Source organism: Perna viridis, chromosome 3 (genome assembly GCF_037379345.1).
Source record: "Perna viridis isolate PV_CMFRI_1.1 ecotype Kerala chromosome 3, ASM3737934v1, whole genome shotgun sequence".
Lineage (NCBI taxonomy): Eukaryota > Metazoa > Mollusca > Bivalvia > Mytilida > Mytilidae > Perna > Perna viridis.
In genome coordinates this window covers 8929748-8941494 of record NC_142447.1, presented here as the reverse complement: position 1 = coordinate 8941494, position 11747 = coordinate 8929748, and the positions used below count along the sequence as shown (strand labels likewise).

The 11747-nt window shown below is 44.7% G+C and overlaps 1 protein-coding gene across 1 annotated transcript; it reads left to right on the top strand.

Moving 5' to 3' along the window:
• Positions 1 to 7417: 7417 nt before the first annotated feature.
• On the top strand, positions 7418 to 9957 carry LOC148620918 (beta-1,4-galactosyltransferase galt-1-like). The gene has a single exon (XM_088574797.1). The coding sequence runs from the start codon at positions 7580 to 7582 to the stop codon at positions 8984 to 8986; it is 1407 nt and encodes a 468-aa protein (XP_088430923.1). The 5' UTR covers positions 7418 to 7579; the 3' UTR covers positions 8987 to 9957.
• Positions 9958 to 11747: the final 1790 nt, after the last annotated feature.

Sequence of the window (11747 nt, the reverse complement as noted above, 5' to 3'; positions counted from 1 at the left end):
TGCTTGCTCAGCATCAAGTCGTCGAAGACCATGAGATTTTTGCGGGCGGGATCGAGCTCTCGGGGATCGGGCACGTCGCTCGCCTCCTCGAAGAAGATAGCTTCGATGCCGCTAGGCTTGGACGGCGGCTTCATCATTTGCACCACGTCGACCAGAGAGTGGGGATAGCGATCCTTGATGGAGAGAAGGTCGCGGATATCGTCTTTCGAAAATCCTTTCCCCAGCGCCTGCCGCAGCAGCTGATAGATGGGCTGGTGGAGCGATTTTCCGAAGACGTAGAGGCGATCGTAATCGAGCCATCCATCGCGTAGGAGGAGATTATTCAGCAGAGTCGTCTTGCCGCAGTCTGACTTCCCGATGATCAGACCTCGGATGGATCGCTGCGGGAGGAGAAAGTGGTTATGCCGACGACTCGCGGCGGGCTCATCGTAGGTAAGGTCTTCAACGTCCAATTATCTATATAAAATGGGAATGTATTGCTTGAAGTGTCAGAAGAAGACGGAGACGAATAATCGCGCCGTGATCACGAGTGATGACGGACGGCGGCGGCGGAAGATGGGGACCTGCGCCGAGTGCGGTGCGCGAAAGTCGGAATTCATCAAGACGGAGAGGGGCGCCGGACTCATGAATAAGATGCATCTGCCGGGGCATAATTTCACCGGTCCGGGGACCAGACTCAGCCAGCGACTCAATGCCGACGGCACCCCCAAACCTTGGTCCAGACCCATCAATCGAGTCGATGAGGCCGCCTATCGCCACGATCTTTGCTACGCCAAGCACAAGGATACGGCCGCACGCAATTCGATCTGCGATAAGACGATGCTAGCCTCCCTCGATGCCATCCCCAATCCCACTGCGCGCGAGCGCCTCGAGCGTGGTATCGTCAGACCAATCATCGGCACCAAAGCACGATTTGGGCTAGGCGTGGGAAAAAAAAGTCCGATGGTCGGATGAGCTAGCCGAAGAGCTGCACAAGTCAGTCCGACGCAAATTTCAGAAGCGCCGCGTGGTGGTAGGTGGCGTGGATGATATCTGGGCTGCCGATCTCGTAGATATGAGCGCCTTCTCCCGCGATAATCGAGGCTTCAAATACCTCTTGAGCATCATCGACGTCTTCTCCAAGTACGGCTGGCTGGTGCCGCTCAAGGATAAGAAAGGCGCCACGGTGCGAGATGCCTTCCGGACCGTCTTCAAGGATCGCTCGCCCGGGAAGCTATGGACCGATAAGGGCACGGAATTTTATAATCGCGAGGTGAAGGATCTGCTCCGGAAGCACGACGTCGATCTCTACTCCACCGAGAACGAAGAGAAATCGAGCGTGGTGGAGCGCTGGAATCGTACCATGAAGGAGAAGATGTTCAAATACTTTTCGGCCAATTCCACGCGCTCCTACCTTCCCGTCCTGGACGATCTCGTCCGCCAGTATAATACCTCCAAGCATCGATCCATCAAGATGACCCCCATCGCCGCCAGCCAGAAAGAGCACGAGACCAAGGTCTTCTGGAATCTCTACGGAGACCTCCCACCCATGCAGCCTCAGCGATTCGACGTCGGCGATCAGGTCCGGATCACCAAGAAGAAGGGCATCTTCGAGAAGGGATATACAAGGAGTCCGACTGGCAATGATCCCCCAGGCTTTCCGGTCTCGATCAAGGGAGACCAGAAAGTTTTGATTTATGCATGCTTCAGCTCGACGAAGACCCTTAATGCGTCTAGATCCTGCTGCAGGTGACCGTAAAGGGCTTTCATGATGGGCTCATTATCGGTCCTGGGGAGAGGGAGATTTAGCAGGTGATATTTTTGCATATCTAGGTCCTTAGTCATCAAGCCGCCATTGGTCAAGACGCGCTCCGACTTATCGACTTTACCATCTTACACGGTCATTAGCTTTTTGGTAAGGTCTTTGATGGATGCGTCATACTCCTTTTGCATCCGCTTGATGGTCATCTGCATCTGCTTCATTTCCGAATCTAGCTCTTCGAGGTCTTTCACACCGTCTTTCATCTGCTGATTGACCCATCGCTTCGTCACGGCGTCCGAGCTGCCCTGAGGCAATCCCAAGCTGGTGATGCGATGCTCATTCATATCGAGATCCTGGAGCATCCGCCAGACGGGCATGCGCTTTCTCGAGTGAGATCCAAACTTATCCATTTATCTATAGTCCGAAGATCACATCCTCGAGCGTCCGACCTTCCGATAGGAGCTTCAGGACGTGCAGTCAAAAGTGTCCGCATACCACGTCGCCGCGCCGCTGAAGCTCATCGGTATTATATCGAATCTCCGGCCGCAGATAGTTGACCATCTCGTCGGGTGGGGGCAGGCCATAGGGGTCGAAGTAGACTTTGAATCATCCACGCTTATGCCAGCACTTCCAGTGCGTGCCGGGACCATCGCGACCGTCGTGATTCAGGATGCCGTATTCGGTGTGGTGGGGGTTGGATGGTAGGGCATCGCGCATGAATACTCCTCTGAATCGATGGATGCCTAGGGCTTTGGTGGTTTCCTCGAGCTCTACGTTGGAGAGGGGCTTATGGGGGAGGAGGAGGCCGTGCACGCGTATGCTGCTCATTTATCTAGGTACGGGCTAAGTGCGGGATGGGCATCCGCACCCGTCAGAGCCTGCTAAATGCAGAGGGAAGGGGCCTTACCTCAACTGCTGCCGTGAGTGATCCGATAGTGTCCGTGGGCAAGGGTGCTGATGCCGTCGGGGAGGATGTGGCGCTTATCGCCTTTGGCGGAGAGAGCGATCTTGTTGATCTGCTCCGTGTAGATCTGGTGGAGATGGCTCCGGATGATATTCATCGGGCGATGGATCTCCTGCTGGGTGTCGACGCAGCGCTTGTAGTCCTCGAAGGCGATGCTGCGCTTGATGACGCTCTTGTTGACTCCCTTCGCCTTCTTCGTAGCCTTACCGTCGTCCATCTTGAAGGCGTATAGTTTTGCCCGGAGCCCCACGAATTCGGTCATGGTCTTGCCGCCGCAGTCGTCCTTGAATTTTCCGATGATCTTCTTATTCACGCCAGTAGGGATGCCGGAGGGATGCTCGGCCGGATAGTTGGACGTATCGAATTTTTCCTGGACGTGTGGCGCGATGTCTTTGTAGAAGTCGGCGGTCTGGATTTCGTAGGCCAAGCTGTCGGTGTCGGCGAAGAGCAGTCGGGCCTTATCGCCGTACGTCGTCCTCACGAATCCGTAGTGGAAGTCGTACATCAGGAGCTTCGAGATATCCAAGATGCACGCTCTTAGGTAGACGGGCTTATCGAACTTGAGCTTGGTCTTCTTCATATGGACGGCTGCTAGATTCTCGGTGAAGACGACTCGGCGATCGAAGTTGGGCTTGGCCACGAGCTTCAGGGCCTGCTTCTCGGTGGTGACTAGCCTGACGTCGACGCGCTTTCGGATATTCTCCATCGTCTTGCCGAAGACCGAATTATTCATCAGCTTGAAAAATTCCTTCTCGGAGTCGGTCTTGGCTGCAGCTCGGAGCTTCGTATTCAGCTCGATATACGACTTGAGCCAGGGGGATTGCCTGAACCCTATGATGCGATGGACTTTGACGAGCTTCATGCCCATCGATAAGTAGAGCTTGAGATTTCGATAGTGGAGGGTATATTTTTCACGCTTGCCCAGATGAGGCACGAGCTTGCGCACCTTGTCGATTTCCACGTTTTCTGGCGCGAGAGGGTAGTCATTGTGGGCGTCGTGAAGATCTTGCGGATATTCCAGATCGCATTCCACCATGGCTCCGTACTCGTGATCGTCAGGATACTCCAAGACCTTCTCAATCTCCTCCAGCTCCATCCACTCGAAGTCTCCCGTGGGAAGGGGCTGTGCCATCGCCCAACCGTAGAGATTGTTGGCGTAGAGGTAAGTGAGATATTTGGTGGGTTGGGAGCTATCGTAGACGGCCATGTAGGGGTTGTTGGCCTTGCCATGGCGATGGGAGATCATGGCAACGCCCCCTCTGGTTGCCCTCTCGAACATCAGGAGCATGTCTGGATCGGAGAGCAGCTCCAATCTGACGCCGGTGGTTTTGAGGGCGGCATCGTAGGCTAGCCCTGGGAATGTGAAGTAGTGGGCAGGATCAAGCCCATAGTTTCCCATGCAGATATTCCTGAAATCCTCCAGTATGGCCACGTCGGATTCTAGGTAGAGATTGTGGTAATCTCGCAGGGTTTTGCACTCGAAGGCCTCCCATACTCTCTGAGCGTGCGCATAGTCCTCATCGCTGATATGCTCTCCGGAGAGCGTGCTGAAGAAAGCTTCCTTGGGTGGGAGCTGGGTCTCCTCAAGCTTGGCAGGCCCATCGGCGTAATCGTAGGGATAGACCCCCTTCCTAATCATCAGCTCATACCTATCGCCAAAGCATCCCCTAACCGCCTTGAATTTATCGGGTGTGAGATTCTTCGCCAAATTTTCGAGGGAGCTGAGCATGAATCTGCACGAGTCGATGAATCTCGTTTCCAGACCATCTTCTAGTTGCTTCGAGAAGCTGATATATTTTTCGTCCGTATCCTTCTGGCTGCAATATTCCATATGATCGTCCAAGGGATCCTGCCTGGTGAAGTGGGAGAGGCATCTTCGGCAAAAGTACGCTTGTCCATCGTGGTTCGTGACCTGTGCTGTCAGAAGGCGTGATAGGCTCTTGATCCAGCAATAATGCTGCTTACCTTCACGGGTCAGGAAGAGGAGATCTACGTGGGTGGGGCCGGTATTCTTAGATATCCTGAGGGGATAGACCTGGAGATCCTCTTCCTCATCCTCACCCTTCTTTACGCCATCGAAGCCATAGACGTTGACGTTGATGGTAGGATTCTGCCTTTCAAATTTATCGATTGCCTTGAGCGAAACTGGGAAGTCGATGCCTTCGAATTTTAGCTCATTCTCCCACTTTGCGTACTGACTGGGGCGATTGGTATGTTTCTGGTCCACCTCCTCATGATGAAGAGCGGAGAGGATAGCCCATCTGAAGCACTCCTGATCCTCGTTCCGCACGTTGATGATGGCCTTCTTTTTCGCGAGTGCTGATGGGGTCGGTATGAAGGAAGCCCCCTTGAGCGGCTTGAATTGGTGGAGGTGGATTTCTAGCTTCTCGACGCTGCCGAAAGTCCACCCACTACCTTCACGCATGTACTTTGTCATACTTTCCTTGAACTTCTCAATCATGTAGGCGATCTCCGATTCGAGGTCGTCAGATTCTACGATCATTGTCGTGCGTGATCGGAAGTAAGGGGTGATGTAGGTATTTTCTCCGGTCGCGGGTTTGGTCCTCACCAGCTCTGCAAGAAGCACTAAGTTCACCTTCAATCCCTTCTTTTGAACAAGCGCATCGGAGATGGTGGTGGTGATGGTGCTTCGACTTACCTTCAGAAAAGTGGCCACGTCGTGCGGCTTCAAAGGTTTGATGACGACCGTGCCAAATACCCCATTCAGTGCCTGACGCCTATCGGTGATCTTGATCTGCTCTTCGACTGGGGCGCTTCTGATGCTCTCTTCCACCTGCTGGAGTAGATCCTCTCTCTTGAGCCGGGAGTACCTGGTGAGACCGCGATTCTTGGCGAGTGCTTTCAGCTGCTTCTTGCTGAAGACTTCCCTACGGGTAAATTTACGGGCGGTTTTCTCCTCGATGAGCTTCACCAAGGCCTCCTTGTTCGTCCTACTGAATCCCCTCAGACCCTCATCCTTAGCTATTTGACGGAGGGTCTTCATGGTCTCTTTGACCACCATCTTCCCCTCGACTGGGATGACCTCTTCCTCCTGCTGGCGTGGTTGCTTGCTATGCCTCCAGCAGCGACCACCCATCCCGGGCTTGCTCTTGCAGAACTGCCCCTTCTTCCTTTTCAGTGGATAATCGCAGGTGGTCTTCTGCTCCCCATCTGGTTGATGCTCAAATCGCGGCTTGGCGGACTGCGCACCACAATTTTGACACATATGGGTATGCTCATCCATCTGCGCCATGCTAGGGTTATCACAGCACTGCTGCTGCTTTTGGGGGATTGGGGTTGGAGTGCTATCCTCCAAATCTTCTTGATTCTTCAGAAATAAATCCTGTAAGCGATCCATATTTTCACTATTGGATGCCATCCCTTTATTTATTTCAATCTGTGACACACTTCTCTTTAAGGTGTCCTTATCCACATCCCCACTATCCTCTGGGGCGACCTGACTTATGCTCTGTACGAAAACCATATTTCTTGTATTTACCCTATGCTCAATAGGGATGCCGTCCGTTTGCATTTGGCCGTCGGGGTTGGGGATATTATGCAGGATTTCTGCATGTGGGGCAGAATTGTCATTTTCACACTACTTTCATATAAAATTCTACAAAACCTCAACACCATTCTTGAAATCATTCAAAGTAAAATGATAACTCTTTTATTCTATAAAGTGAATTTAACATCAGTCAACAAACTACCTAACGAAAGCAAGCAATATCTAAATATCTATTTTGCCAATTGAAAGCCAAAAAAAAAATATATCAATTCAAACAATATCTAGAAAAATCACGATGAATCCGAAATACACACAGGCAAAATTATATCACGTGATTTTCATATGAATTTAACCTGAATAGAGTTAATAAAATTTCTGACAGAGTTCATGTGAAATTCATGTGGAATCAAGGGCTCGCGTGGATTTTTTTAACTGTTCAAATGAAGTTTATGTTTACTGAATTTCCCTTGAAGCTCTATTAACATGAATTTTACGTAAACAATAGTTGTCTGTGTATATTTGAGATGTACATGTGTAAGCAACGGGATAGATGTTACATGTCAGCATGAAAATTCATCGACTGCATGGACGTTTCATTTCAGAAAATGGTAATCTAATGACATTAGAAAAACAGACTGTACTCTATTAAAAAAGTCATGGTCGGGTTTTAAGACGATGGCATTCCACCTTTGTTCAATAAAGTTTTTTGGGGATATATATACAATTAAACCTGTCTAAACCGAACCCTGAATAATCAGTAAAAACACACACTTTACAGTCCCTTTACATCAATTTAATGTATTTCAAACCTTGGCAAACCCAACATCTGCGTAAACCGAACCAAATTATTTTTTAAGTCCAAAATGGTTCGTTTTAGAGATGTTTCGCTGTATTTTCACATTAAGCGCTACCGAATAGATGACAAACACCATATACGAGTCAGAGTCGTATCCAGAGATTCTCAAAAAGGGCCCCTCCGACTGGCCCAAGAGGGATCCGGCTCTGTCATGGATTAGTGATTTCCTATATAATCAACTAAATTTTCCGACCTAATGGAGGCCGGGCCTTCTTAATCCGCCTAAGTGAGTCTATTTATTCCCTAAACTTTGTTGACTGGAACATTGTGGTCGCGGTCCCACAGAACTTCTAAGTTTAAAATCACCATTTCACTCAGTGACTTCACTTTGTCTGCAAAAAATAAACGAACCTGAACTTTAGCGAATCGAAAGTAACTCAAGCTTACGGTTAGCATGAATGGTGATTATATATAGATTACAAAGAATTTAAAAGCTGTTTTTGTGTGTGCATTATAAACCGGATTTGTATGTAATGATTTAATCAAAATATACTGGAAATAAAACATATCATGAAGTGTAAATCTTCCCGCATGAAGATAATAGCTCTGTTGGTAATAGGAGTTTATATTTTCTCGGTTGGATTTGCGTATTATCTTCTCCACATCTCACAAACAAAAACCGTTAATGCTGTGACATTTGCACCACATGTGGTTAAACGTCTTTTGAAAAATCACAAGAGACCAGAGGCATTGCGTATAGGGCATCCATTACTTGATAATTGCAGTGTTCACGAGACTTACGAAAAGCTTCTCCTTCGTCCATACCATTCACTTGAAGATGTTCATGTTTACTCTGCATTTTTCGATAATAGAACTGGAATACCTTTTGTCCGAATGATATCACTTCTAAAACGGAAGGGGAAAAATGGACAACGCCATCTATGGTGCAACTTTGCATTTGACCTAGAAAGTAAGTCAAGTGTGAAAGAGCTTTTGTTAGAAGCTATTGAATTTTATGAAATGTGCGAAAATCATCATTTCCTCCATGGTGGGTGGATTCTGTCATGTAAAATTCCACTGGGAAAAGTTCGGAATAACGTGCCATGTGTATTCCGTCTAAGTGCAGATGGTAGTGATAAATCAATCATGATACCACTTCTGAAAACAAGCGATCTTGAAAGAGAACACAAAAAAGAACAATGGAATAAATTTGGTATATGCGTCCCGCCTTTATACGGTAATATAGCACCTGAAACAATTGTTAAATTTGTAGCTTTCTCCAGCGCATTAGGAGTAGACCATGCTATCTTTTACGTCTTTAATGTTACGGACATGTTAGGAGAAGTGCTCGAGTTTTTAGAGGAGAGTAACTCGATTACAATTATCCCATGGAAACTGCCAATTGAAAGCAATCACGTGTGGCATTATGGCCAATCATTAGCCATCAACGACTGTCTTTATAGAAACATGTATTATTTCAACTATCTTGGTTTTACAGATCTAGATGAACACATTGTGTCACATGATTCAGAACGTACATTGATGAGTTACATGAACGATAAATATTCTACAAATAACAAAATATCTGCCTTCCGTTTCCCAAGTGCTTTCTTTATCCGAAATCCCGCTTCTAAGGGACATAACTCGATTAATGTATTAGATCACATTTATAGAACTGAACACGTAAGCCGAATACGGAGCAAAGTAGTCGTTCAACCATATAAAATCTTCGAGGTTGGTATTCATCATGTCAGTAGATCATGGCCAGACCATCAGAAATACGTTACCCACGAAGTAGACCCAGAGGACGCCATGGTCCACCATTACAGATATTGTACACCGACTCGGGATTTAAAGTGTTCTTCTTTCATTACTGATTCGACAGTACCAGATTGGTACAGTTTTTATTTCAAAAGAAGATATAACTTGCAAATGAATGAGTTGAAAATAAAATTTAACTTTTCTGGTAAACTATAATCATTGTGTACAGTAAATATTTGATGAGACATATAATATTATAGTTTAAATTCAACGTTTCTGCATATGTCGAATGTTTGTGTTTGTGTGAGTGTGTGTTTTTATATGTGTGTGTGTGTGTGTGTGTGTGAGAGAGAGAGAGAGAGAGTATCTATATTACTAACTACTTTCATTATTGTGTCGCTTTTTTTCCTTCTTTCGCACGAATGTGTGAAAGAGAGAGCATATCTATATTACTAACTACTAATTACTAAATACTTGCATTTGTGTGTTGCCTTTCTTTTGCATGAATGAGAGAGAAAGAGACTATAGTTTCGCTGTTTACCTTCGACTTTAAAGACAACGCAAGCCACCTGATAGTAATTCCGTTTTCCGATTGGCCGAATACTCCTTGTCTACTTTTTGGCGTTCGAAAAACTGTGTCAAAAATTGGAATCTCATTTTTTTTATGAAATGTAGAAAATTAAAAGCAAAAGACCAAATCAAAATATTAACTTGTGCGGCGGCTTCCCTTTTTAAGTCGCTAATATTGTTAGCGACTTCCTACACCTGTAATTTTAGTATTTTACTTTCGCACATGATTTGCATAATTATATATTACTACTCCACATTAAGCTGCTGATCGTTGCCATGTTTACCTCATAGCGTCATAGTTCTATCTTCATAGGAGGTCAAAATGTACCTCTTAAATACGGTATACACATGTGTTCTACGTACGTTTTTGCTTGTAGAGGATATCGCATTCGTGCCATTTCGGATGTTGAAAGCAATTCAAAACCAGTGTCATAGAATGTTTGACGATTAGCGACTTTGATTAAGGATAATACTTGCATCAATAAATTCGTTTTATTGCTTGAGATTCATTAAACATTCGAAATGTGTAGAGTCCCATTGCATTGCATTTATAAAAAGGTCATTTTTGTATACACAACTCTCCGACATACTGCGTAATTGATCCACAATCTACTAGTTCGCCTTTTCCAGTTTCTGAATATTTTCAAGTCGAAATTAAATTTATCTACCTTCAGGTCAAAACTGTCTGTCAAATCAGTCTAACTTGAGTCGTCACAATCATTGAAATAAATCCTTAGATACACGTCACTCTCAACTAGATACATTTCTCAGTTGATATAAACTTTATTGCTCAAGTGCTACAAGTTATCACATAAACACCTAAAACCGTTTAGGTTCAATACATATATCCATTTTACAGGTATTTCTAAATTAAACTTAATTCTACGCCGGTAAACAAATCAAACAAAGTACTTTTACTGTGAACTAAATTATTATACTGTATAACGATCCTATTAAAATAACCTCTTATCAGTACCTGATCATTTCTAAGCAACTAGTCGTTCACTGTCGATATATTCAAGTTGTCTATTTATTTTAGATGCATAATAAACTATTTAATGGTTAGCTAGAAATGAAAACCCTGCGAGGCTATAAATATTCATCGATCATATGATAGAAATGAAATATAAAGAGGAATGCTGAAGCTGTCATCAGATATTTCATGCAGGTCCTAGCGGATTCAAATATTTACAAAAAAGGGAGAAGTGGATCCGATCAAGAAACTTATATAGAGAAAGGGGTTCCATACTATCATTTGCCACTCATTTTAGGGCCAAATGTTGTACAAAAGGGTAGCATAAATCCCGAAATCATTCCAATGTCTCACTTACTGTATCTTGTATTTTTATTATGGTTACCGCCACGTGACATCGGAACACCGGAGTTGACAATTAAGAATGAAACATTGCTTAGACGATAACATAGGAATTTTGATAATGCATTTCTCGGGATGGTGTCGGTCTGTGGTCTAGAGATATTGCTTTTTGTAATAATCATTCTATTGAGCTATTTTTGCCATGTGTGAAAAAAAAATAGAGCTGCGGGTGCTCCATGTGCCGCAGGGCCTTAAAAGTGCATAGGACTAGGTGCTAACGAGACTAAGCTCTTAAAATGACACATATGTTTCTATGTGCGATAACTTGTAGCACTTGAGCTATAAAGCTTAACAATTTAGGAATGTAGCTAGTTGAGAGGGACATGTATCCAACTTTGAAGGAGATGAATTATTTCAATGATTGTGGTGGCTGAAATTTGAATGATTTGACAGACAATTTCGATCTAGAAGTCGATACATTGAATTTTGTTTTGAAAATTTAGAATTTGGGAAAGGCCAACTAGTAGTCTGTTGTTCAATTATCCAATATATCGGAGAGTTTTGTGTTCATTCATTTAGGTGCTCCATGTAAACCGACATCGAACTTAATATTACGCAAACTGGCCCACTGCTACGATGCATCATGAATTTGGTGTGTTTTTGTGGTAATGACCTTCTTAATCAGAATGGAGAATTTAAATCAAAGAGTTTTATATTCACCATTTACAGTAATAAGCTTATGTTTAGATATGTTTGAATTCGATCCATATTTTCTTTTTATCACGCCCAATTTTGCAATTTGTCGATTATTTATTGCGTAAAAATTCAAACGATCGATATAAATTTATTCAGTACATGAGTACTTTGATTTCTATTTATATTATGCATTTAAAAATAAATAGACAACTTGAATATATCGACAGTGAACGACTAATTGCATAGAAATAAACAGGTACTGATAAGAGATTAAAGGTCAACTATTTTTGATTTGATCGTTGTTAATACAGTGTACAAATGTACAATCCGAATTAATCAGCATATTATGTTCCCAGTAAAAGTTCTTTATTTGGATTGTTTATTGACGTCAACAAA

Bases quoted from the DNA above. Each gene is read 5' to 3' on its own strand.
- LOC148620918 (XM_088574797.1), top strand. From the start codon at position 7,580: ATGAAGTGTAAATCTTCCCGCATGAAGATAATAGCTCTGTTGGTAATA.